We start from the raw sequence: 25778 nt of genomic DNA, 5'->3' as shown, positions 1-25778 counted from the left end.
CGGTCGGTACGAGGAGCAGCTTGGAGAGAAATCCGCGGATAAGGCAAGGATATTCAGGCAGGACTGGTTGGGTGGAAGAAAGAAACGAGGATGGTGGCGCGGTACCACGGTATAATAACAGAGCACCCCAGCTCCGACTAGCTGATGACTTCATTGAACTGGTCTCGCTTGGCCCTCGGGCCCAGGACCTCCCTGAAACTGCCTGAAATTATAACGCCGGCCTGCGGCCAGGTCCGCTTTTGATGCGCTCGAGACACGTTTCGAACATTTAGTGGATCTCGAGGCTGCTGCTCTCAGAAGGACGCGATACTCCGTTTCTAGTTCTCTGGTTCTCCAGTTCCGTTCCTTTCTCTTTTCTCGTTTATTTTTCTTGTGGATGCGTGCTTCCGCGTGCTGTTCATCGCCGGCCGAGACTCGTTCTTAACGCAATAAATCGGACAGGCATTCGAGAGATACAACGCAACGGATCGCAGGGAACACGAGCGTTTCATAAGGAACGTTCGTTGTTAGGCCGTGGCCTATAAACTCGCGATTTACAAGCACGATCGCTTCCCTCTTTCGTCGATGTCTCGTGTCGAACCGACGACCTTCGCGTGGGTTCTCCACGCCGATTCCACGAAATACAATCGCCCCCTGGCCTTTGCTCGGCGCAACACGTTCAGTTTGCCTATCCGTCCGTGTGCCCCGCATCGGGACAACGTATCGCGCGGCCGTCAGATCCTTTCGATCCTAGAGTTAACATCGATCGCGAGCTCGTGGACGATCCGCCGTGCGAAAAATTGCGCGCGGATAGACGTCGTGATCGCGATCGATCGTGTACTATCGCGGACGTTGGTTGCGAGAACGAGAGGAAAGCTCGAGCAGATCGGTATCGAGGTACCGACGACGATAGCGGGAAAAGAGAAACGAGCAGAGGTAAACCAGGGGACAAGTGGAGGAGAACACGGGGCTCGCGGAGTCGTTTAACCTGCGCGGGTCAGTTGGATCGAGTTCCCTTCTCCGTCGCCGAATCCGGCCGTTCTCGATCGGAACGTATCGATTCCTCTATGGCTGCGGTCCGCGTGCACGACAGAGATCCTATGGGAAATAGAAAGTGGCCACGCGGCGTTCGCGGTTGCCCGTGCGTACGTTTAGCCTACGTGAAATTTACGAGCGGACTGCCTCGTAATTACCATTGTGGAAACTCGGGGGAACCAGGGGGTTGGAGGTGGGGAAAGGGACGATGGGAGAGATGGCAGAGGGAGAGGAAAAGAAAGGATTAAGGAGAGAAGATCGAAGGGTGAGGAAGAACAGGGGGACGCGAAGGTATACGCGGCCGCGAAGAGAGGGACGACAAAAAGTGGGGGACTTAGAGAGACGAAAAGAGAGAGAGAGAGAGAGAGAGAGGAGGGAAGAGAGAAACTACTCGAGTATCTCGAGGCCAGTTCTATACGCGGGTCTGTAAGTGCCGTGTAATTGCTACGGCGCGTTTGCTCGGGCATCTGTTTACCCACTTCGATCGCAAAACGCCGAGCTGTAAACGCCCATTCGAGATCGTTCGAATCGGTTTCCATCTCGGCAACGGTGCGCTTATTACCTGTACGAACTGGCTGCCGATCGATATCTGTTTCGTATTAACGACGCAGCCCCGACGTGTTCTTTCGAAACCGTTCGACACGGTGGCCTTCGGTAATTAGGAATGAAACGCGAATCGAATAATTATTAGTTTCGATATCTCCTACCTCGAAGCTATATAGGCGCGCGCGGACAGTTGCCCCGGACCTTTCGATAATGCTCCGATATCGGAAATTACGAGCTTCGAGCCCCGATACCGTTTGTCACGTACCCTCGCCATAATTATCGGCGTCTAATCGTTCCGACTGGGAATCGATTCGCGTAAAGCCGGTGGAATCACGCCACTTCCCATCACGTTCCGTATCCTTCCACGGGATTTCCCCGTTGATTTATTCGAACCGCTGCTCGATGCATCGCACGAAATCACCGAAAGGAGAACGGTTCGTCCCGGCGCCGATCGACCAACGCGAAATTCTTCGAGGATACGTCGGAACGTGGATGACAGGGAGAGGCGCAATAAATTGGCGAAACGTCAGGAGGCAGAAAAACAGCCGGATCCAGCTCGTCTCGGTGTTTCTTTGTCGTGGGACCGATGCCGTGTCATCGGTCCCAACCGCGGCTTTCGGGTCCACTACTCGGTCACGAGGTCCCGCTTGACCGTCTGCGACGCGGCCTTGCGAGGTTTGCGACAAAAACTGTTTGCGGGTCCTCCCGTGCTCTTCCTTCCTTCTCTCCTTCTTCCCTTTATCTCGTCTTCTCTTCTTCTTCTTCTTCTTCTTCTTCTTCTCCTACTTCTTCTTCTTCTTGCGATTCGTTAGAATCGATTTCAAACTCGAGGATATTCGCTGGATTTCGAGACATTGGAATGTCTTTCTTTTCTTTTTTTTTTTTTCTTTTCTTTTTTCTATTTGCACGCAATCGCGAGGCTTATACTCTCGATCGTCGACACGAACGTATCGAGGATGGACGGGAAAAGAATCGAACGCATCGAGAGAGCAACGTGTACGGCTCTATCAAAGCGAGTTCGTCACGCGCGTAGGTTACCGCGGCGGTCCTTTTTTCTCTCGATTCGTTCTCGTCATAATAGAAGAATCTGTTCGTGGCTGCGCGCTATGGCCCGCCTCTATCGTTTCGAGCGGCACCGGTGGCCGCCACCGGCACGCTGCTGCCCATCCAGGTTCGAGCAGGTTCTCAGGAATTCACGACTCATGCGACGACCGGGTGTCCAAGTGAAACGTATAATGGCATTTAACGAAGAGGAATCGTGGTAGCAGGGGCAGTGAGCTTGCTCCAAATTGTTAGGTCAGGCTAATGTCGAAACGACGTCCGAGGACGGGACTCGGTATTGTTCCGACACCCTTCTCCGTGCTGATGGCTCGTGGGAACACGCCTGTTTTTTTCCTTCTCCATTATCCCGCGGAACACCCTCGCCCGATATTTTTCTTCTTTTTCGAAAATACTCTTCTCTTCTCTTTCTCCGTCTTTTCTTTTCTTGTTTCGTTGGTCCCGCACGGACGTTATCGTCGAAAGAACAATTTACAAGGAACGCGCGAGGACCCTCTCCGCGAAGTAATCGCTAGCAAGATCGATTACGATAAAGTCGGTCGAATCGACGTCTTCTTACGACGACGCGTCGGCGCAAATTAACGTTTAAACGCAGGCGCGGGTCAGAGGATGGAAAAGGGAGGCGAAAAAGTCGAAAAAGGAGAAAAAGGCGAAAAAGGAAAGAACGAACGACGATGAACGAAGACGAAGGTGGGCTAAGAGAAGCTCCACTCGTCTCTGAAAACTGGTCTGGTAGAGACGCGGTCTTAGGAGCAAAGAAGAGTCGGAGGAGCGGCATTCCCCGGTAATTAGTCTCACCCATAAATTACTAGCTATTCCGTGTCTGTGTTGGTCACAACTCGGTAATGTTCTCCTCTTCCCTCCTCTTCTCCGGCCTTTCCATTTCTCCCGTCTCTCTTTCTCTCCCGTCTTTATTCCTGTCCTTTATATTCTTCCTTCAACCAGATATTATTTGATACCTCGTCTCCGAGATAAACGACCGACGATCGTTGATTTATCCACGAACTTGGCGGAAATTTCATCACGATTCCGTGCTTACAACGGTGACGACAGGAACGTGACAGCGTAGAGTTAAGCAATAGTCGATAGAGAGAAGGATCTAGGTGCCAGGAGGTCTCGCAGACGGTCTATGGGAATGAAACGGACTCATCTTTGCCGTAGGTCGAACGCGAGCCTGATCCGAGAGGATCTCTCTGGCCGCCGAAGGGGCACAGGACCCCGCTGCTAAATGAGCTGTAATACGGACCCCCGCTGACCCCGCGCTCGCTCTTTCTCTTTCTCCTGTTCTACCTCGCCAGTTCCTACTCTTCCGTCGTAATCTCTTCCTTTCCTCTTCTATCGAATCGTTCGTTCTTTCACTCGTACCGCTCCGTCTGCCTGCTCTCCCCCCGATGCCGTTCAAAACTACTCGTTCCTCGGGTAGAATTCGGTGGTCATGATACAACAACGCCAAATGATTCCTCTTACCGGCACACTTACCACGATGCTTTTACTTTCTCTACTCCTTTTACCGTTTTTCTGCCTTTCGTTTTTCTATTGTCGCTGTTATCGTCCGTTCTTCCTCGTTGGTCCGTCGTTTGACGCGCCCGCTTCGTCGTTAAAATCGGGGATGACGAACGTTTCTATGGTTTCCATAATTACAGTTATCTATGCGCGAGCGACACTTGGGTTTATGTCATGGAGAACGGCTTTCCTTCGACCGAGTACGAAACGGTTCTCATCGCTTCTGCGAACTAACGGAGAATGGTCGTGACATCGAGACCGATCGCTCGCGCATTCGCTCGGTCAACGAAGTAGTTGACCCGTCGCTGGAGATACGCAGAGAGCGATCCATCAATTGGGTCAACCGTTCTCCGCGCTCGCTACTAGTTGATGGAGAAAGGAAAGAGAGCAAGGGGAGGAACGAAAGTACGGCTAGTATCTAAGATACAGGAGTTCTATCGATGCCACGCGAAAGCGACAGTTTCGACGTTACTCGAAGTTTTTTCAATTAAATATTCGCTCAAGCTACTCGGGAAAATATGAAGTTTTCCGTCGGTAGAATGTTCCCGTGTAACAGAGCTCTGGTACAGGCCAGCAGTTTGCGACTAGACGTCGATTACTCTTGACTTAACTCCTGAAAAATTTGGACGCGATTTAAAGACGTCGAAACAGAATCGGGATCGATAAATGTTCGAAACGAGACGATAAAACGGTGTCGCACGGCGACAGCTTAAGTCTTCGATAGCTCTGTTCGATGCGCCTTCGCTGTGTACCACCGAGACATGACCGATGAGAGAGGAGAGACCAGCGTGCAACAAGAGGAAAGAAGACAGCCACTGGCAGAGCTCTAAAGGAGAGAAAAGGATGTGGCGCTGAAAGTGGAAGTATACGATTAAGCGGAGACCGACCGAGAACAAGCTGGTGCCGGGCTGTTTCGAACGATCCGTTGATTTTTTCCTAAACTTGGAAAAGCGAAAATTGCGAAGATGCTATTGTAATCGATGTCCGCCTTTGAATAAACCAACTAATCCAGCGATATTCCTTTGGGTCTCTGTCTTTGTTGTAGGTCAGTCCGCGAAGGAGGAGACAGCTTGAACGATGAGAATGGATTTCGGGAGGATTTGCTCGGCCGTGCGGATCGTGCTGCTCGTTACGAGGATCGTGCAACGAGGAGGAAGCTTTACGTAGAAAGCTGGAACGCGAGCATAGGGTAAGCTCGAAGTCTTTGTTCTTGGTTATATCTTCGCGAAACCGTATCGGGAACGTTCGAAATGGAAGGGTCAAAAGGCAGCGTTGTGCTTGGAAGTTGGTCCTCCCTCCGTGGATGCCGAAGCGGCAGGTTGCGAAGCACAGAGGAGCCGAGAGGTTCGTAGGAGAGTTAAAAGAGGAAAAGAGGGGCTCGGTTGCGTCTCGTTGCCGCCGAGCGGCGCTCACCTGCCTAGTCCGCAACAGTCTCGTACGGTTCGCTCCGACCAGGAGCTTCGTCTCCGATCACGGACGAACGATTCTCTTCTCCTCTCCCCTACCATCGACCACTTTCCACCTCCGCACGATCGTGCTGCACCACGTGAGCTTTTCGACCTTCTTCCTACCCTCCGGTACCCTCTTCCCCGACTCCCTCGCTTCCCCCTCCGCTTTTCCCACTGTCTTCCGATCTAATCTTTTCCTATCGAGCATACGCGGTACTCGCATTGTTTCGAAAATACAAAATTCGTTGGGTTTTCTCGTTCGCACGATCCCTTTCAGAGGGATGTCCCCTCGGTGGCGCATTCGCGATCACGAAACTATCGGCGAGGATACCGCGGCGATGGTGACGTCGACGTTGGTGGTGTAGTGAAGGTGGTAATGGTGGTGTCTCGAGGCAAGCTGAAAGAGAAAACGGTGGTGGAGGAGAAAAGGAAGCGGTAGAAGAAGCAAAACTAAAAGAAGAAGAAGACGAAGAGAAAGAAGCAGATGAAGGTGAATGGTGGGGCTGTCTTCTCTACTCCTTAGTACATTTCTGGTGGGGGTAAGGCAACACTCAAAGTTCGTGGTGACGTAGTTCTGGCAGGAACGCGACGCGTTTTTGTCCCCGCCGGAAGGAAATAGCACCTTCCTAGATTCTGATCGCGTCTCGTCTTTGGTGTTTTCGTCGAGTCGAGAAGAAAGAGGGAAAAGAGCTTCGAAGAGGAGCGGATCTCGGGCAAAAGGGAGCGAACGAGAGGAAAAGGATCGGAAAAGATAGGAGAAGGAGGAGGAGGAGGAGGAGGAGGAGTAAGAGCAGCGGCGGGATCGAGAGGAAGTAAACGAAAGAAAAGCAAGAAACAGAGTGACGGGAAGGGGTGGGGGATATCTAGTTCAACAGACCGGAAGCGAAGGATTTGCTCTTCCGGGAATTTCTCCATCGTGATAAGGACCATTTGCGATTCCAAAAGATTACGTTCGGCGAGTCAAAGCAAACGGGAAAATTTGATTGTTTTTTCATGGTTTCCCAGTGGCCCGGAAAGATATCATGAGGATTTCGCGTGGTCAATATTTGTATCCGTTCGAGTGTTTCAAAGAGGCTCTTTCGCTTTGATCGTTATACTCGAAGCTGGAGAAGAAAGAAGCGGACGAACGGACGGAGGAGGAAGAGGAAGAAGAGGGCTGTAACGACGCCGAAGAAGAAGAAGAAGAAAACGATCGTGCTTCGGTGAAGTGTTGGCAGAAGCGAAGACCAGATACGAGAAAGTAGTCGAGAGTGGACGGTCGAGGAGATCGGGTGCTCGATAAAGAATTTCTCCTTCGAGATCGAGGAAAAGGATCGTCGAGTATTTTTCAAAGGAGCACGTGTGATCCAACCCGTTACGAGCTACCGATACGTCACGCGTAAAGTCGATCAATTTTTCGTCGGTTTCGTAGGTCAGGAACCTGGTGGCGCTACGCCGTGCCAGACACGATCGATTTCCATACCGGCGCGATTTCGATTTTCCTTCGTCTTTCTCGAGTCGAGAACGTCGTTCGTCTTCCGGTATCCAGCGGACTGCGGGCGGCAGACGAGGGAAGAAATCGGCAATTGTCGAAGTTACAACGAGGGGCGGAGGGGATGGAGATGCGCCTCGTTCTCGTGGCGATCTGCCTCCTTCTCGTTACCCCCATCGCCGGCTCTTTCTGGTACGTACTCGTTTCATTAACCGATTCTTCCTCCGTTTTTCCCCTTAACGCAGAAACCTAACGATTAACGGAAACGCGCTATCCTTCGCGTACTGTAAGTGTCATTTTTCGTCTCGAGCGGATTCATGGTCGCGCGTCTTGAGCAATTATACTCTAGCGCGGGGCAACGAGAAAAACAGAGAGAGAGAGAGAGAGAGAGAGAGAGAAAGAGAGAGAGAGAGAGAGAGAGAGAGAGATGGCCGTCATTGTAATCAAAAGCGTTGCACTTTTATGTCGGTAATTATGTGAAAAATAGTTGTTCTTCAAGAGCGGTTAACGTCAGTACTTTCCAAACGTGACGAACTAACGAGTGCTCCAGTTCCGAAGTACGTCATCTGGGTTATCAATTACGCGGCACGTTACGCGCTCGCGGAATGATTAATGATGCCATAAATCCACCTTTGGTAGTTACTTGCGCTCTGGTAAGTAAGACCTGTCCCGAGATTTACGGTTTCATTTCGATTCGCTTAAATTGCTCGTTACCGTTACCGGGAAATCTTGGCTTCCTCGAGGCACGACTCGCGGACTGACAGTCGTGCGTAGATTTGTCCGTCTCGTAACTCGAAATCCACTGGAGACGCACTGCGCGTCCTCGTAGACCGAGCGGGAAGGGATCGTCGTGAAACTTGGCGAATTCGTAACTGGCGCGTGACGCGATTTTCGTAACCACGTTACGTACGTACTTGCGAGGTATCGCGAACAACGGTAAATTATTCGGTAGCTCGAGTACACGATGTTTACTCGAGTTTATTATGTAAATGTTTGTACGATGATAGAGCGTTATCGCTGCTGCACCATCGCGAGGTACCAGCATCCGGAGACAAGTCGTCCAGCGAACCGTTCCTCGCGTCTTCGCCTAAGCTCGCGTTACGTACGACGCGACGCGTGACTCGGACCTGCCGGGTTTCTCGACTTTCCGGGTCGCGACACCGTCTCTCCACTGAGCTGAGAACTTTCTCGAATTTATCCTTTTCGCCGAGCGGCAATTCTTCGATAAGCGGTTCGACAGATTAGGCTTGTTCGCGTTAAAATTCGAAAGCGTAGTTTCCCGTGAAGGTGGCGAAAGGTGGTGGTCTCTCCTAAGGTCGAGTAAATATTTGTCAACGATTTAAAGGGGATTTCTGCGCACAGTCTCGACACTGTACCGTCGCACCTTGCTCTCTTACCTGTCCGCGACGTCTACACGACGGAGTGTTTGATAAATACATTAGAAGGTTCGTGGTTTGTTTCGACGACAGGTATTTAACAGGTATTTAAGTAGGTCCGAGGAATGTCTTTGCGGAGTCAGAGGTTTCCAACGTTCTCTTTTTTCTCGGTCGCGACGCCGCGCCGTTGGCATTTCGCGTTGCACGAGTCAAGCTCGCGAGGAAGTTTGTCGATCTACGCGTTTCGTTCTGCCGTTCCTGCGAATCGAGGTTCGATTACTCGATCGGAACCGGATTCTCGTTCTCGATCGAGATTCCCCGATTTTGTCGCGAGGAATACTATCCTCGGTTCGTTCCCCTGGTCTCTCCCGTGGTTCTCCAGCACTCTCCCTCTCTGTTTCTCGGTGCGTTTCACGGTAGCGCGGAGACACGCGGCGGAGCTGGACCCGGACCCGCAGGATCCAACCGTGGTGGACAAAGACGACCGAGTAGAAGAGTAAAGAGGTAAAGAAACGAGCGAGGATGGACAATGGTCTCGCTCGAAGCGTCACCCGTAAATCTCGGTGAGCGCGTATAATTTGTAAGTCGGCAGCAGCCCCGTTTCGCCTGCTCCCCTCTCGCCTCCTTCTTTGCCGCGTCCTGCGCGCGATCCCTCTTCGTCTCTGCCCAGACCGCGCGACCCGTCTCTCGAAGTAGAAAAATCGAGAGCATCCGAGAAGAAGAACCGTGCGTGCCGTAGATTCGGACGCATTCTTCCGCGTCCCGTTCTCGTCCGCGCTCGTGCTCGCGCTCCGTTCTCGTTCCGGAGCGTTCTCGAAACGAATTGCCGGTATCGCGCTCAGCGTTCAACACTGTTGCGTTTAATTGGTCCACGTACCGCTAACCCGGTTCGCTCGTTAATTTTCTAGCCGGTGCGGCGGGATACACGCGGTGATCGCTAATTGATCGTCGCAACCTAAAGCAAACGGAACGATTCGGTACTGGTGCGTAATCGGCTTTAATTGTTTCTCCGGGATTAGTGCGTGTCGCGTCTCTACTTTCTTTGCTCGACGTGGAAGTTGCGTTCCCGAGCGAACGAGTACAGACGGAGAAGTCGTCGGTGGAAATTGGCGATCGACGCCGGTATCGTAACGAGCATTTGCCGATAATACGATAGCGTTCGGTCGGGTCGCAAAGTTGGCCAATGAGCCGCGGTGGGCAGTCCGCAGCTACCTTCTCGCTGGTTGGACAACCCGATACTCCCACCCGATGCACTCTATCTTACCTGGCCTCTCTCTTTCTTCCCCGCGCTGGTATAATCATAATCATAAGAGCACGCGGATCGTGTGACGCGAGGTCACCCGTTCCGCTTTTATCGGTCTATGGGCAAGCGATTCGCGAGAAATGTTCCCGCCTGCTCGATCTTGCACAAGCCCCGGCAACCTGCCGAATTGCGTTACCGATTCCATCGCCTCCTTCCTTTTTGCTGTGCGCTGCAACTACGCGGCTGTGCTGTAAACCGCGGTTCGGAGTGGATGTTTGCTCCCGATTCCGGCCGTATTTCGGTCAGCCTTCGCTCGTAATGCTTATTTTCGTCGCGAACGCTCCTCCGAGTTTCGCCGAGGATTAGTACCCTCTTGCGCCGGTTTGTCTATTTGCGGCCGTAAAAGCTCAACCTTTCGTTTGAGAAGGGATGCACGCGGTACCAACGTAAACACGGAAAATTCGTTCTCTTTTCGCCGCGGCACTTTGGTCTCTCTTCCGTTTACAATTATACGCGAGACCGCGTTTCGATAGCGTTCCAATTGAGAAGAGAGATCAGTGGATACTTGGATGCAACCGTGCATCGTTTGTTCAGTTTCGATTTATGGTACGTCGGCGAAACGATAAATTTAGTTCTCAACTTCCTCGACCGCGACACCTCGATCCCCCAACATGTAGGACAGAAATAATTTTGTCCGACCCTAATTTATCTCCTAACGTACAACATTACCGAGATTCTCCGCGGGCCTGCAAAATTTGCGCGCAAAACGAATGCCGCGCTGTTTGTCCGGTCTGGCAATAGACCGGTTCGGCTATTAATTCCAGTCTTTCTGCATAAATACGAACAAATTTTGCGTCTCGTTCTATCGCCGTTGATCGCAAACGCGTTTGGAAATTGTTACCGCACAGCTGACAATAGTCGTAATTACGGAATCCAACGTTTGATCGATCCGCAATTACGCCACTGTCCGACGGTTTACGACGTCGACTCTCGTAAACCCGCCGAGGAAGCGCGAATCATTTTCCTCTGGCGGGCATCAACGGCAATCTTCGCGCGTCCTTTTCCTCCGCGGTCCAGAAATTAATTACGGTACGCGTACATATTACAATCGCGCGAACGTGTCCCTTCCTTTTCGGTCGAGCGCGCGCAGAGACGCAAAATCGCTCGAATCGTCGAAGATTTATTCGATCGTGGCGACACAAGGCATTTCGTTTAGCTCGGCTAATGGCGAACGCGCGTTCAGACGACGTAACGAGCGATTAGTTTAAAGCACTGCTCCTCGGACGTTACGTCGCAGACGATAAAAGTTATAGGGACAAGCCGGTCGAGGTAATTAACGTGTAGGCACGCGTGTCCCGTACAAGCAAAAGCACGGAATCGATTTTCGTGGAATGTTAGGACGGGGGCGTAGCAGCGTTTCCCGACGCTAGACGTTCCGGCAGAAGAATTTGAAATTGTTTCGATGGCGTGTGCACGACGTAGCCGCTATGTATGGAATTTTAAGACCCCCGCGTTATCCAAGCTTACCCTAATTTTATTAGCTTCTGCCGATTCGATCGGTTTTCATTAAGCCGCGTGCTTCGAATAATTCGTTAAGCGCGAGTACGCCATTGCTCGAGTCTACGATTATAGAGACGCGGAAATAGAGGCGTTGCAATCTCCGCGATTTCCTTTCTCCTCTTTGGCCGATCGAGAGACAGAGAGTCGCGCCACGAATTCCACGAGGTTCTTGAGAAACGATGCTCGAAACGCAACCTAGACTCGGTTGCGCGCTAACCCTTGCCACCAATTTGTTCGGGCATTCTTCGGATCAGTTAAATCGACGTATCTCTACGTATGCCTATTCGTTTCCTCCGGATATTCCTTTTCTTCCGCGTTCTTTCTCCCGCGTCTATACTTCTATTTTTAGTTGCCTGCGATCGATGCAACTAAAATCGACTGGAAATCGAAGCGTGGAACGATCCAGTCCGCGGCATCCACTTACGATCTATCCGGGAGGACGGAGCGGCCGTGATCTCTTTGCTCGATCTTGTCCCCTTCGTATTCCGTAGTTACATCGCGTCGTGCCCCGTGCCTCCCCCAGCGTAGTCGAGCAACAAGAGGATGATTTAGATTAAGTGCGCGTATTTAGTCGACACGAGCCGTGCGTTGTGACTTTCCACTTCCGCTTGGCGTGCTTTTTATTTATTTTTCTTCTGCTTCTGCTTGCCTCGTCTCTTGGTGTATCACCGTGTCTCTGTCGTGTCCCTGAACGGACAGATTCCTCCGGTGGTTGCGCGATGGGAAAACAAACGAACGAAAAGGAAGAAGCAATGGATCTCGCGGTCGATCGGATTACCCTACTCTCGATGTCCTTGGAGGCGAGGTTCCCAACTTCCGTCGTGTTTTCTTCCTATCCTCGAGGGTCTCGTTCGGACGGTGAGAGATATTCGAAGAATTCACCGGTGGACCCAGCGACCGTTCTTCTTCTGCTGGTTCTCCTCCTCCTGCTCCGTCGTTCCGTTCCTTCTTCTTCTCGAACTCCTTTCGGCAGCCGGAGGACGGGTCCGTTCTCTTTTTCTGGTACTCTCTATCGAGAGTGCTTCTCTCCCTTTCCGACTCTCTCGATTCGGCCGCGTACAAACACCGACGAGTCGAGAGTGAGGCCAAAGCAACGTTGCTCTCTCGTCACTGTCTATCCGAGCAGACAGCGTGGAGCTGCCTTCGAGCAAAGTGAGTGCGTCTAATGAGGCAATAAATAAGTCGACCGCCCTAACCGGCCTCTCCACGCTTTTCGTTCGCGACGACGTGTCCATCCTCCGGTTCTTTTCTTGCCTCCGCGTACACGAGGACAACCCCTTCTTCGTTTTAGTTCGGATCCCTAACCCTTTCTACCTCGATTCCCTCCGTTCGCGACAGATTCTTCCTTATCTTTGCTCTCTCTCTCTCTCTCTCTCTCTCTACTCTTTTTTCACCGTGTCACCTCGAATATCGCCTTCTCGCAGCTCGTCCTCTGTTCGAGCAACCAGTCAGCAAAAATAAGTTACGCGGAAATGCCCGCCGCTCGGTTCTTGACCACGCCAATTCCTCTAAGCTGACCGCGAGCATACGCGATATTAATAGCCGGCACCTCGAAACGAACCGATACGCGATCGTCAAACGACGCGATGTGTTTGCATTAATAACGTCGTAACGTTATTCGCGCAACAGGGAAGAGATGTATCGACAGACCACGATCCCGACGTTTATTTAACTTGGGAGGTTAGCTGCGCAGTCGTTAACGAACCAGCGCAAATATTCTTTGGCCGCGATCCTTTGAACTGTAAATGTCAGGACAGTGTCACGCAGCGGGGTTCCGTCTCTCTCCTCTCTTCTCCACCTGGCCGCGACGAGTCGCGACATCGCACGTCGCGGAAAATTTTCAAACCCAGGACCAATATGTTTTTCCTCCGTGGAAACGCCGAGAGTTACGAGGAAAATTGCGCGTTTGTCGAACATCGATGAGCAATGTTTGCGATGCTCTTCGACGATGCCTGTGCGTTCGTTTCGAAGCAAGAAATATGTAATTCGAGTGGAGGCGTTGGTTATTTTTAGAGACACGCGTAAGAGTTGGTTCCTCGTTTGTCAGCACAACGATAAGACGTTTGACGAACGCGCGTCATCGCGTCATAACTTTCGTTTTCTTGGAAAATCGGTCGTTTATATCTATGCCGGCCGCCTATTATTCGACGCGCGGACCAACGAATCGCGCGAGAATTCGTCGCATTGCTCGCGGCTCGCGATTGTCGGGAACTAACGCGCGCGAAACGATTCCCGGAAAAGCTGTTAACTCGCGTTCTTCTTGATAAGGACACGACGCAAACAGGGTTATGGGATTTATTCGGAAATCGGCCAAGTTGGTGGAATATTCCTTGGTAGATGGTAGGAATGGTACGCCTCGGTGGTCGGTTTTCCCTGGAGTATATCCGGTACCGGGCCGATGTCGCGAGGGGAAGGTGGCGAGCCGCGTTCCGTTATGGAGTATCGAGAACGAGCATCGAGTAAGAATATCGTGGAGGCGAATGAAGTTCTTGCGCGTTGTTCCCTGGCAGCGGGTCCGATCGTCCCGCGAGACGTAACATGCGCCATATTTTGCTCGAGAACGAGAGCAGCGTTTAGCTTTTTTTCTCGGGGAACGCGGATCACGGATCGCGACCGGCTCTCTCTCGATATCCCTCCCCTCTCGAAGCGCGTTTCGATCTCTCCGGTTCGCGAGTTTCTCGAGAATTCTTGTCCGCGCAACCAACGTTCTTGTCCTTGCTGTTATAGTCGTCGTCCGAGGTTGGAATCCTCGCCCAAATGACGATGTCACCGGTGCACGACTGTCCGCCCGTATTACCTTGGAACTCCTTCTTTTTCTTCTGGTTCGTGCGGAACGAAAAGCAGGAGCATCCATGGCCGCGCACCAGCAACGTACACGGGCGCGAGCAACCGTCCTTAACGGAATTATTGCCATTAAGGTCGTTGCATTCCCGAGAGGCCGTCGTGTACGCGCCCCGGCATCCTACCGACGCAGAACTAATGATCTTAATTAACGTTTCGTAACGAAGGTCGCTCGGACTGTCCTCTCCTCTCCTCTCCTCTCTTCTCCTTTCTACCCTTCGCTTCACTCTCGCGTCCGTTTCTCTTCGTTTCTCGTTCTTCTTTCCCTTTCCCCCCTCTCTTCGGCGTCTTGTTTCCTCAATTTTTTATATCAAACTCTTTAGTCTTAGTCCGCCGTTCGTCGTCTCCCGTTCTTGCTCCTCTTCTTTCTGGTCCCGAAGGAGGGAAGTCGCGGTTCCCACTGTCTGCGATACTCCTCGGTTCGTTCTTCTTCTTGCTTTCGCTCGTTCGTCCTCTCCGTTTCTGGTTTCTTCTTTACTCGTGTCCCCGTAGACCGTGTCCCGTCGGTGGTAACTCGCCGCAATGAGTACGGAGATTTAATTATAGCAACCACTTCGGTGAGTTTACCTTTCCGGCTCCATGTTCCGTCGTATCCTTACAATGCGATCCGCTTGTCCTCGCAGACGGACACGTACGATTCCGGCGTCGAGAAACGAAAACTTTGCTTACCGATCGATCTTTCGATTCTCCGCAGGACCGTTGGAAATCAGGTGGTGATGGATCCGATGCTCATCTGCAAGAAGACTAGGAGACTGAAGGGCAAAATGGCGGACATCTGTCGCAAGGAACCCTCCCTGTTGAAGGAAATTGCGAGAGGCGTCCAAGTCGGAACCAAAGAGTGCCAATATCAATTTCGAAATCGCAGGTGGAACTGCACCACCATGAGGAGGTCGCTCAGAAAAATTTTGTTGCGCGGTAAGTAACCTTCGTTTGACGTCGATCCTCGTTCTCCGTATGCGAATTCGCATGGAAGAAGGACGATACACGCGCTCCGGGCAGATTACACGCTTCCTTTCAGGCCCGCAGCTCCATTCGTTACGATTAAACGCCGCGCCGGTGACTAAACAACATCCCTCGAAGGAGAAGGTTGCTCCTTCAACGGTAACCGCTTCATTCGAGACGAATCCTGTCGATGCTCGATCTGGTATTACTCGAGTTATCGTCGAACACGCGCCATTACTTTCAAATTAACCTCGATGAGGCTATCACGAGCGAGGGAAAGCGGTCTGGACAAGCGGTTTTTGTCGGCGCGATTACGTAACAGCCGGTTCCATTAATCACAGAAATTATTTGCGCGCTAGTCTCAGTTGTGTCACGGTAAACGTTCGTGTTGCTTCTCGAAATTCGCGACGACGTCAACGCTTCGTTCCCCGGCGACTCTTCTCCTCCGAATCGCGTACGAAGCTTCCGCTTTGCAAGAGCTTTTTCATTCTCGTCTCTGTGGATTTCACGCCGAACGCCTAGCCTCGTGAAACTTCTGCTTACGTCGTACGCGCAGGTAATGGAGCTGCGTAGTTGGCAAGGGAAAGAATTCGTTCGGGATAGCGTCCTAGAATTCCGACAGCGTTTCGGTAACGATGAAGATACGGCGCGTAAACGGTTGCCGAGGTAAATGGAACAAATTGAACGTCGTGGAAGCAGGGACGGGCTCGTGTCCGAAGAAAAATTCTCACGTTGAGTTAGCGTGCGCATTCGAGAAGAGACGAAAGGAGAGCGAACCTGTCCGCGTGGCTCGCTTAGTTACCCGTCCGATGTATTAATTCCCGGTGATCGAGCACGACAACTAAATCGAAGACAGCGTGTCCAATAGGCCGAACTGCTCTCTAGGCTGCGCTATCAGATCGGTACCTTTTGGTAGCCTGACAGATTGACACTGTTCGTCGGATATTAGTGGCAATATGTTTCCTTAATTAAAGGCTTCATTGCCAGCGAGGCCGTCCTCGAGGACCATTTCAGATCCTCTGCCCGTTTCTCTCTCTTTCTCTCACTCTCTTCCCTCTTCTTAATCTCTCGTCCTTCTTCTCTTTCTCTCCTTTTCTCTTTGCTTCTCTACGATCGAAAGATTGCACGATCGATACGATCGATCTCGTGGTGGACTGGATGCGATTCGTCGGCGGATCGAGCAACCAACGGATACGAATATCGGACGCGTAGATTCCAGACCGGAGGATCGATGATCGAATTATATCCGACACTGTCGGCGATGCCTGACAATCGGTGTTCGCTCCCTCCAAGATTCCCAGCAGATACGATATACCGTTTTATACTCGATTTGCTGCTCTCGGTTAGCTCGACGCGAAACCGACCGGCCAACGGGTTAATTAACTCTCCCGGACGATATTTGCTGCGCGCGATGTTCTTGCCACGAGATGGAATTCGCTAAATCGAGTTTCGATACCGCACACGGCGACGCGTCGAGTCACGTTAATATCGGAGAACTACCGTGGTCGACGACGACGACGACGATCGAGGGAAGCAGCGAAAGGATCCACCGAAAAGGATCTAATTTGCGGTTCAGCTGGCACTTACGAGCTTGCCTCACCCCATAAAAACGATACCGCGTCGTAAACACGACAAAGTCCGATTACATTATGCTATGTCGAGGAACCGTAAACTCGCGGTGGCCGGCTATGCCGTAAACAATTAACGAGCTTTCATCGCAGTAGACTTTTTGCGCGAAATTCGTGTAATCGCCGTGCTCATTCGCGAAACATTGTAATTACGGGTGGCACACCCGTTGCTTGACACGGGTTTACAATCCGGTCAGTAGCCGCTCCCGTTTTTCCCTTGGCATTTTCGACCGAGTTCCTAACGCACCGCCACCGAAACGGGACGTCGTGTCGGATGGGAAAGGTCGAGCGACAGGTACATAAACCCTGGCTGCCGGGTGCATTATTGGACGATGCGGATCGATGACAGGGGCGGCCATGTGTTAACCGGTCGTTTCGGGTGACAATCCTCGACGTCGTCATTTATCTGCGACCCCGGGTGAAGACAGCTCGCCCTGGGAAGTCTGCGGTGAGAAATATACGACTTTTCAGCCCACCCTCGACGCGTTCAACCATACGATGATGCTTTTAACGTTCGGGGGTGAAACGGTCGTGTTCCTGTTCGCGCGAATGCTGACATTCTTAAATGTTTGATTGTACATTAAATTCGGAATATTCGCGAGTTACGTTGACGTACGTGTCTTTCTTTTTTTCTTTTTATTTCTTAAAAAAATATATCTGCCAAATAGAACGAGATTAGTCGAAAAACAACGGTGTCTGTCGTTCGGCTTTTTTCGCTCGATCAACACCGCATTCGGGGAAGGAAATCGTAATCGCGAGCGATGAAGGATCGTGATGGGAGGTCGAGATCGAGACTGGGTGAACAGGAGGCGTCGATAGCGGAGGAAAAAAAGAAGAGAGAAATTCGTGGGAGCGTATCGAATGGTCGGTTATCCGTGGATCCTGGCGACGAGGTGGATCGAAGCGAGGGAAAATTCCTAACGGGCGAGCGCATAGAGAAAAAGCGAGGAGGAAGGCACGCTACTGGCGGCGCCTATCTTAATTCTCGATTGACGTTTATTTATCTGGCGACGTTTAATTTTTATGGGCGCGATCTGGCCGATAGGTTAGCCTCGCAGGTAGCTCCTGCTGTGTGGTCCGAGTCCAGAAGAGATCCGAGGTTGGACTGGTAGAACATTCGTGGACGAGCAGCACCTCTTAATTGAGGGGTGCCGCGTGTCGCGATAAGAAGAACACGGGCGTCAAAAACCCGTGGAAAGAGCTACCAGGGGAAAGGAAAGGAGGAAGGAATTTATTGTGCTGCCACGACGCGTTCGTTCGGTATCCGAAGGCAAGGATTCAGCGCGGCTACGGATCCCCGGATCCTCTTCTCGATACCGTGTGCCCCTGTCTCGACCAAATTAAGAGAGTGGTTTTCTTCGTTCACCCGGGATTCCGTAGCGTATTACTCGGCTACGAAGGAAACGGCTCTCTAAAAGCGGCCTCCTCGAATCAACAAATTGCTCTTTCTTCTCCTCGATCGAGAGGCGGAGCCGGCAGCAGGGACGATTTTATTCGACCGACGAGATTTCAAAGCCCCTTCGAAACGAGCGAACGACCGATTCTCGTTCGAACCCTCGAATCGAAAATTCGAGGTATTTTCCAGCACGCGCGAACCATTCCGATTCGAATAAATGGACGCATCGTGGATCCGCGTCGATATTCAGAAAGTTGGACTATTGAAAAATTTCGCTGAAGTATCGCGAACGTTCTGTTGCTCCGCCGCTGTGCACGACGCGATATATAATACATACACGGTCGCCCGTATATTCGATTGCCTCGGAAACATTCTTTTCGTCGATGTTCCTCGGCTCTAACGAGGATGCTCACCTTGGCGCGTTAATAAACTCGAGCCACGTCGCGCGATTATTCCGTCCGCTCGGTCCTTCTTTTCGCAACGTTTCGTCCACGATAATTACCGTGTTCTATTTTAGTTCGGCAAGAATACGGAGATTTTTGTCGTCGTTGGCGAAGGTGAACTCGTGCTCGTCGATTCACCGACACGATAACGAGCAAACGATTACGCGGACAACCTGTTCGCAAATAAGCCGTCGTCGAATATCTCGATCAACGTACGGACGCTCGAGTATCAACGATACGAAATAAAGAAGGTGGTTTCCGCTTAATAAGACGGCTCGTCTACCAAGGTGGTCCCCAGGTGTGTCGCTGTTGCTTTTCTCGCGTCGTTCGACTACGGCCTAAACACGCCGGAACGCGTCGAATCGTTTCGCGAACAACACGACCACGGTTCTAGCTCCTTTCTCCGAGAAAAGAGCGAAGACACGACGACGAGACAAGAAGGAACGGAACGAAACAGCACGGGACGATAATGAGCCAGCTAAAAGCGATTTAGCGCCATGGCGCTAAGTGTTTTGTCGCCTCGCGAACTCGGTGCTAACTAATGCGGTTCGCAGAGGACGCAGACCGCATCCCTCCTTTCGCGCCTCTCACCTTTACCGTTTCGGACATTCGTGAATCTACCAGCGTGTTTCGTTCGCGTACTTCTCCCTGCGTAGCCATTGCCACACACGTCGTTCGTTTATTAACGTTAGCTTTTCTCGATTCTTTCGCCTCGTTCGTGTAGACACTTTCGCGCGAACGTTTCGAGGAAGCTGACATTTTTATTCGACAACGTCTGCTGTATCGGCCTGTACACGAAGTATTCCAACGGACGGTCGAATTTAGTCGTCGGTCCTTATTGTTCGGCGAATCACGCGGAACGTAATTGTCACGATGGAAAGAAACGAGGGCCTGCGGTGGGTCGAAGCGAGGCCATTTTTACGATTTATCCATGACTTTGCAACGGCGTGGTGGTAGCTGCGTAGTCGGCAACCTCGCCACAGGAAACGACAATGCACGATTCATGAGCGCCAATTATGGGGGAAGCGTGTCTTCCAAGTGAAAAGGGAAAACTTAATTTTTCTCGCTCGCAGCGCGACCGAGTACCCATTGCAAGGAAGGAAATTGCCCGTAACTAAAGCGACGCCTCTGGGTGTCTACTGACCACACCGGAACAGTACTCTTTTCCCTCCGTCATCGTCCATTCTTTTCTCCGTTGTTCGCCAGTTTGCCACCCGCGTGCCGAACCGCGCGTACCTTTCCCTTCGAAATAGCAGATTCAGATAAACGCACGTTATCCCGTAAACGATATCATCGGCTATTCGATAAGCCGTTGATCGAACGAAACGGGAGAAGGAGAGTTTCGATCCTGATGCGATCGATTCGCGAGATTAATAACGAATCGGTACTTTTCCAATGGACTGTACTCGAAAAAGCGGAGGAGACACGAGAAGACGCGAAGCCGGTATCTCCCACAAAGGTTTGACAATAGCAAACAGTTTAATGTCCCGTACGTTTATTGTATCTCGGCTACCGTGGCTTTAACTCGGATCGGTAGCCGGAGAAAGGGTGAAAGGAAGCGAAAGAGGGAGACGGGAGATCGGGAAGGAAAAGGAGATCGGAACACTGGGACAGATCTGTTATTCTGTTAGACTTTGGCCGTTCGCCGGTGACATTTGAATGCTTGGTCGATTTTACGTTGGCGAAGGGAACACCGGAGGAAGAAGAGCCGGCAGAGAAAACGAGAACTTTGAGTTCTCTCTGTCGAACCGTGTACTACAGGGCCGTCCTCATTCGGGACTTTCTCGAGCGGCTTCGCGATTCTGCCTGGCTCCTCGAAACACGAGCCGCTTTTCCACGCGAATTCCGCGACGTTGGAATCGTCGCACGGTCTAGATCCGCGCCTGTGTCGACCGTCTCGGGACGACCGAGAGGACGAAAAGAAGAAAGAAAGAGAGGAAAGAAACGGAAGGGACGGATAGACGATTCGCCGTAATTACCGCGGTATCTGCGAGCCGAGAGGTTCCTTCGGCTGGCAAAGTACGAGTGCGCGGAACGACGGGTGTCGAGCGGGGAAAGAGCGAGATGGAAGAAGAGAGAAATTCCTGCGAGAGAAGAGAATCCAGCGGTGATACGGTGCGCGGCTCAAAAATTCCACGGAATCTCGGGAAAAGGCGAGTGGCCGTTGCCGCAATTGGTCATTGGGCGATTTTTGCTGGCATTCATGCGTCCGTTCTCGCTGTATTTATTGGAAAGGTTTCTCTCGTAGGATGCTGCTATACACGGGGGTTAACTAAACGCCGTAAGCCGTGCCTCTTTTCTCATTCGATATTCTTCTCTTTATTTACGAGCGCTTCCCGCGATTTATCTTCTCTCTCGTCTCTCCGTCTTCGTTCTCCTTTCGGACGATCGGCGCGCGCACGCTACTCGTAATCGCAGGATCATCCGCAATTAGAGCGTACTCGATGAAACGCGGGGGTAACGCGATATCCGGTTTCGAGAGCGATTCGATTGAAAACAGCGAAGCCGATCGAGAGAGCAGATTTACATACCCGAGCCGAGCGATTTCGCGAGCGACAGACCGATCTATTGCGCAGGAATCGGCGCATCCACCGCGATAAATCGCGACCCAGCGAAACAAATCACTCGCCGAGTCCGATCGATGGTATCTGGTCGCGTCGATCGTCCGTGTCCGCGACATAATTCCTACAATGGCAGCGCACACGGCGCACCGTTGCAAATTACACACTTGCATAATCCATCGAACCGATTAATCGCCGCGCGACTCGCCACAGACACGTATGACCGAGTACGCGATTCGCCTTACGGCCTCGACTTTCGTCGCGACCGCCGGTTCCGTTAAATCATCCACCCTGATCTTTCGTTTCGATCGCTGGAACGAATCTTTCCTTAGAATCGGTACTTTCGATGCACACCTTTCCACCAGCGTCCTTCGGCCACGTTCAACATTCGCGAAGACGTTTCACCGAGCGTCGTACGATCGACGCGTCGTCCGTTTAAGGCGAACACGTCGATTCGTCGGTCGGTTGCATTTCATGCTGACCCGTAGACAAGAGTTACGCGTGTCCCGTTAAGCGAGCCGTGTAGCAAAAAGGGGCAACGACGGCAGCCTCGGTTGCGTATAAATACCGCGCGATGAATCCTCGTCACCTTATATAATCGACGAGCAAACGGATTACGACCGATCGGAGACGATGACGAACGACACCGAGCAACGGAGTAACGAGATTCCACGAATACCTCGCTCCTTTTCTCTGCGTTTTCTTTGACGTTCAACGAGGACTAACGACGTTCGAAAGCTCGATGGGACGGTGTTCTCGGTGGAGCGAAATGCTTCGCGAGTAAACGCGAAAATCAGAAGTGACGCAAGAGTAAGAGAAAGCCGACGAGTTGAAAGAGGAGGCGACTACGGACAAGAAGAGGGATGAAGTCGAAGAAAGAAGACGAAGACGACGACAAAGAAGAAGCAGAAGAAGAAGAAGAAGAAGGAGAAGAAGAAGGCCAGTCGCAATTAAACACGGCGTAAGTCTCGCTCCGAGGATAATGCCCCGGAATGCTGATAATTGGCTGAGCCGTCGGGGCGACCCGAGAAGATGGGCGCTCCGTGCACCTGGCAGCACTGCAAGATCATCGGCTCGCGATCCCTCGTGTCTAATTGATTCCAAGTGATTTATATTACCTGCCGCTCTTCTCCGCCTCGAACATTCCCGGCCCTCTGTGCCACGCTCTTTTACCTTTTCTTCGCCACGAACGTCGCTCGCTCCATCGTCCAACGTACATCGATGCGTCGACGTAGGTATCGATAACTCGTAGGTTCTATGCGAATCATCAGCGATCGAGGGCGTCCGGAAGTGGAAGAAAGATTCGACGGTTCCATCGCGTCAAAGGATCGCGAGAAGAAAGGAGAAGGAAGGAGGAGGAGCGAAGAGAAGGGAGCATCGAAGGATCGCGATCGAGCGAACGACGCGAGCAACGGGTATGAGGCAAAAGGCAAGCAGCGGAGATGCGGAACACGGTCAGGGAATACAAGCTCGGAGGCAGGAACGAGCCAGGGCCTTTCGCTCTCGAACCTCGATATCAGATCGCTCGTATAAAACTATCGTATCGTTTAAATACGCACTGAAAGGTGAGGCGATGCATCGGAAGATACGCGGGCGGTGGCAGGCTGCCTCTCGGCTGCGTCTTCTCGTTCCGTTCGTCCGTCCGTCCGTCCGTCCGTCCGTCCGTTCGTTCGTTCGTTCGTCCGTCCGCGTGTCGATCCGCGCCGAAGATACCCGGCTGGAATCCATGGGAACCACGGAGAACCGAGCTTAACGCGTATAACCCCTTCCCAGGCTGGCGCAGACCAGAACCGAGCCACGCCGCCACCGTCTCTCCCTTTTCTTGCCCTCGCTACCCTGGTCGGCTCTCCGGTTCTCCTTCTGGCCAGCCCCGCAGCCCCGTTTCCTTCGCTGCGGCGCACCGTTTCCTCTCTCGCGCGTTTCCTTCCCGATGTCGTCCGAGATTTCGAGGCTCGATCCACGCAGCCGCGCCGCGCCGCGCGGCATTAGTATTCGCGACTGGTTTTCGCTTAAACGTTCGAAAAGGATAATTGCCTCGCGGCGCGGAAACGCTTCGAACGGCCGCTCGGCTTCGATTCGATCGCTGCTCCGGCTTCCACCGATTGCCGACAGATACGCGCTCTCGATACTTTGACGGAGGGCACCGATTCCGCTGCGCTGGCCGCGCAACAACTCGACGCACAGCTGCGAGTCCGATCGCGCGCCCGCGCCTCCAAAGGAATCGGTAATTGGACCCGCATTCCGCCTTCCGATTATAAGTTAATCCGCTAATGGGCCAACGCGGACTCGCGAGATTCTATCGCGGTTCCGCTCGCGCAAACTTTGATCGCGCGGGAAACCAGCGATCGGATTGCCAGCGGGTTCGTAGATTGGAAACATCTAAAGGCGGGAGAGAAACGGAAGGAGTGGGAACATAGGGAGGCAGCAGGCTCGTGAACACGCGGAAATAAAGGAAGGGTTTGGAGAGGATTTGCAAAACCCGGATGCTCAGACAGGTGATAGACAATGGGTGACAGGGAGCCATTGGACGGAGGCGGTGGTAATCTGCCGTTTTGAAAAGGGGTGGAACCTCCGGCGTGCATTGTCCGCCTAATGATGGAGTGGAGACGTGACAGGTGAAACTGAATACACACGCCACCGAAATCCGACGTACTCGTTCTCTCCTGCTTGGCTCGCTGTTCTCGCGCCGCTGCCAGAATCCCTCGACGACCGTCTGTCTGTCCACTTGGAAACGTCGAGTCTGTCGCAACCAACTCCGTTGCTGCCGAAATCCTTCCGCTTGGAGGGCGCGCCCTTTCTTTCCTCGAGAATTCCGACGTCCTCACGGTTTTCAGACGCGAGACGAAGTCTATGCTCGTCGTTCCCCTCTACCGGACGTTAAATTCGTTTTCGTCCATTCAGCGGATACTCGATTAATGGACTTATCCTCCCTTTGCAATTATCTCGTTCGTCGTAATCCGATTTCTTCCGTTCGGCAGCCTGTCTAATCTGGGAACGCGAGGCTCGGAAATTTCGAAGCTTTTCAGGGTCGTAAAGAAGAAATGGCCGCTAATCGATTCGTAACTCGTGCCGATGTTCGCAGATACCAGAGAGACGGGTTTTGTGAACGCCATCACCGCGGCCGGAGTAACCTACGCGGTCACCAGAGCTTGCACCATGGGACACCTCGTCGAATGTTCCTGCGACAAGATGACGGCGAAAGGTAAGCAACGAGTTTAGATTTCTTCCTACGGAACCCTAAGACTCGGATCTCGCGAACATCGCGAATTGCGCAGGTAATCGGCTCGGTAAATTGACCCGTACCGCTGAAATGGAGAAGAGCCTGCCGACCGAGGGTGACTGGGAGTGGGGCGGATGCGGCGACAACGTAAAGTTTGGATTTAAGAAGTCGCGGGACTTTATGGACGCCCCTTACCGAAAGCGCAGCGACATCAAAACGCTGGTGAAGCTGCACAACAACAACGCCGGTCGTCTGGTAGGCAACGCGCGTTCTCCCGTTCCCCGAACTTTCACGGTATATCGCGACTGCTTTGTTTTTGTCTCGTCTCTGCCGCAGGCCATCAGGGACTTTATGAGCACGGAATGCAAGTGTCACGGACTTTCGGGATCATGCACGGTTCGAACCTGTTGGCGGAAAATGCCGGCGTTCCGCGACGTTGGCAACAGGCTGAAAGAGTCGTTTGACGGCGCGGCGAAGGTGATACCGAGCAACGACGGCCACAGCTTCATCACCGAGGGTCCGACCATCAAGCCGCCGGACAGATTCGATCTGATATACAGCGAGGACTCGCCGGACTTCTGCAAGCCGAACAGAAAAACGGGCTCCCTGGGCACACAGGGACGACGATGCAACTCCACCAGTCAAGGAGTCGACGGATGCGAGCTGCTCTGTTGCGGTAGAGGCTACGACACCAGAGTCGTCAAGGAGAAGATCAGTTGCGAATGCAGGTTCCGCTGGTGCTGCGAGGTCACTTGCAACACCTGCCTGGTTAAGAAAACGGTCAACACTTGTCGCTAACGAGTCGCCTGTCCACCGTTAGAATAAACGTTTGTAATATACGCGACGCGCTGTCGAACAGTTTGGACGCGAGGGTCGAGTCGCGAACAATCAGTCGTAAATAAGTCGCGCGCTCGATCGTTCGCGTCCCATCGTTCGAAGCTTTCCAAGTATCTCCAGCTGTTCGTTTCGAGCGTTTCGCGCTTTGCTTGCTCGCGGCGCGCGAAACGATCGTCGCTTTTCTCGCTTTCGTTCGACTTTTGTCGACACGCCGCCTTTCAACCTCTTCCATTCCCCCTTTTTGCCCCCTTGCGCTTGCGTTCTCCGCATTTACTGTACATAAGACTGAATGGACGAAAGTTTATACTGTGCAGCGTGAAATGCGAATAAAAACGTGTATCCCCGGCCGAATTTTCGTTCGTTACTTTCGAAACATGGCACCGCAATCGCGTCGATCGATGATCGACCGGCACATAGATCGCTGCCGCTCGTAGAGATCGCCGAGACATCGACTAGATCGAGCGACTAGAGGGCGAAGCTTTTCCTCCAAGGTAAGTCGAGTATTTCGCATTGCATATAAAACCGAGAGAGAAAACGGGCCGCGGTGTAAAACGGTTGGAACGCGTGCTCGTGAAGAGTGGTGAATGCCGGGGGCCCCAGACCGAGAGGAAATCGACGAAACACGGAGACGTTAGGAGGCCTCGTATATTATCGCGTCGTGTAGAACATAGGCTTTTAGCTGTAATTCGA

The 25778-nt window shown here is 52.3% G+C and overlaps 1 protein-coding gene across 4 annotated transcripts in view; it reads left to right on the top strand.

Moving 5' to 3' along the window:
• Positions 1-25435, top strand: part of LOC139988526 (protein Wnt-6) — a 54258-nt gene extending 28823 nt beyond the window's left edge. Inside the window, exons 2-7 of one of the 4 annotated variants that reach the window (XM_072006081.1) lie at positions 5168-5311; positions 5848-7233; positions 14756-14976; positions 24114-24233; positions 24307-24506; positions 24588-25435. In XM_072006081.1, the coding sequence (XP_071862182.1) occupies positions 7166-7233; positions 14756-14976; positions 24114-24233; positions 24307-24506; positions 24588-25049 (1071 nt within the window). In that variant the 5' untranslated portion in view covers positions 5168-5311; positions 5848-7165 and the 3' untranslated portion in view covers positions 25050-25435. Of the gene's footprint in view, positions 1-3051; positions 5312-5847; positions 7234-14755; positions 14977-24113; positions 24234-24306; positions 24507-24587 lie in introns of those variants that run through there. The other 3 variants (XM_072006082.1, XM_072006083.1, XM_072006084.1) reach the window with 3 other exon arrangements.
• Positions 25436-25778: the final 343 nt, after the last annotated feature.

The sequence above is a fragment of the Bombus fervidus genome, chromosome 6, assembly GCF_041682495.2.
Source record: "Bombus fervidus isolate BK054 chromosome 6, iyBomFerv1, whole genome shotgun sequence".
Taxonomy (NCBI): domain Eukaryota; kingdom Metazoa; phylum Arthropoda; class Insecta; order Hymenoptera; family Apidae; genus Bombus; species Bombus fervidus.
The sequence above is the reverse complement of the archived record's forward strand: the minus strand, read 5'-3'. Positions and strand labels throughout refer to the sequence as shown.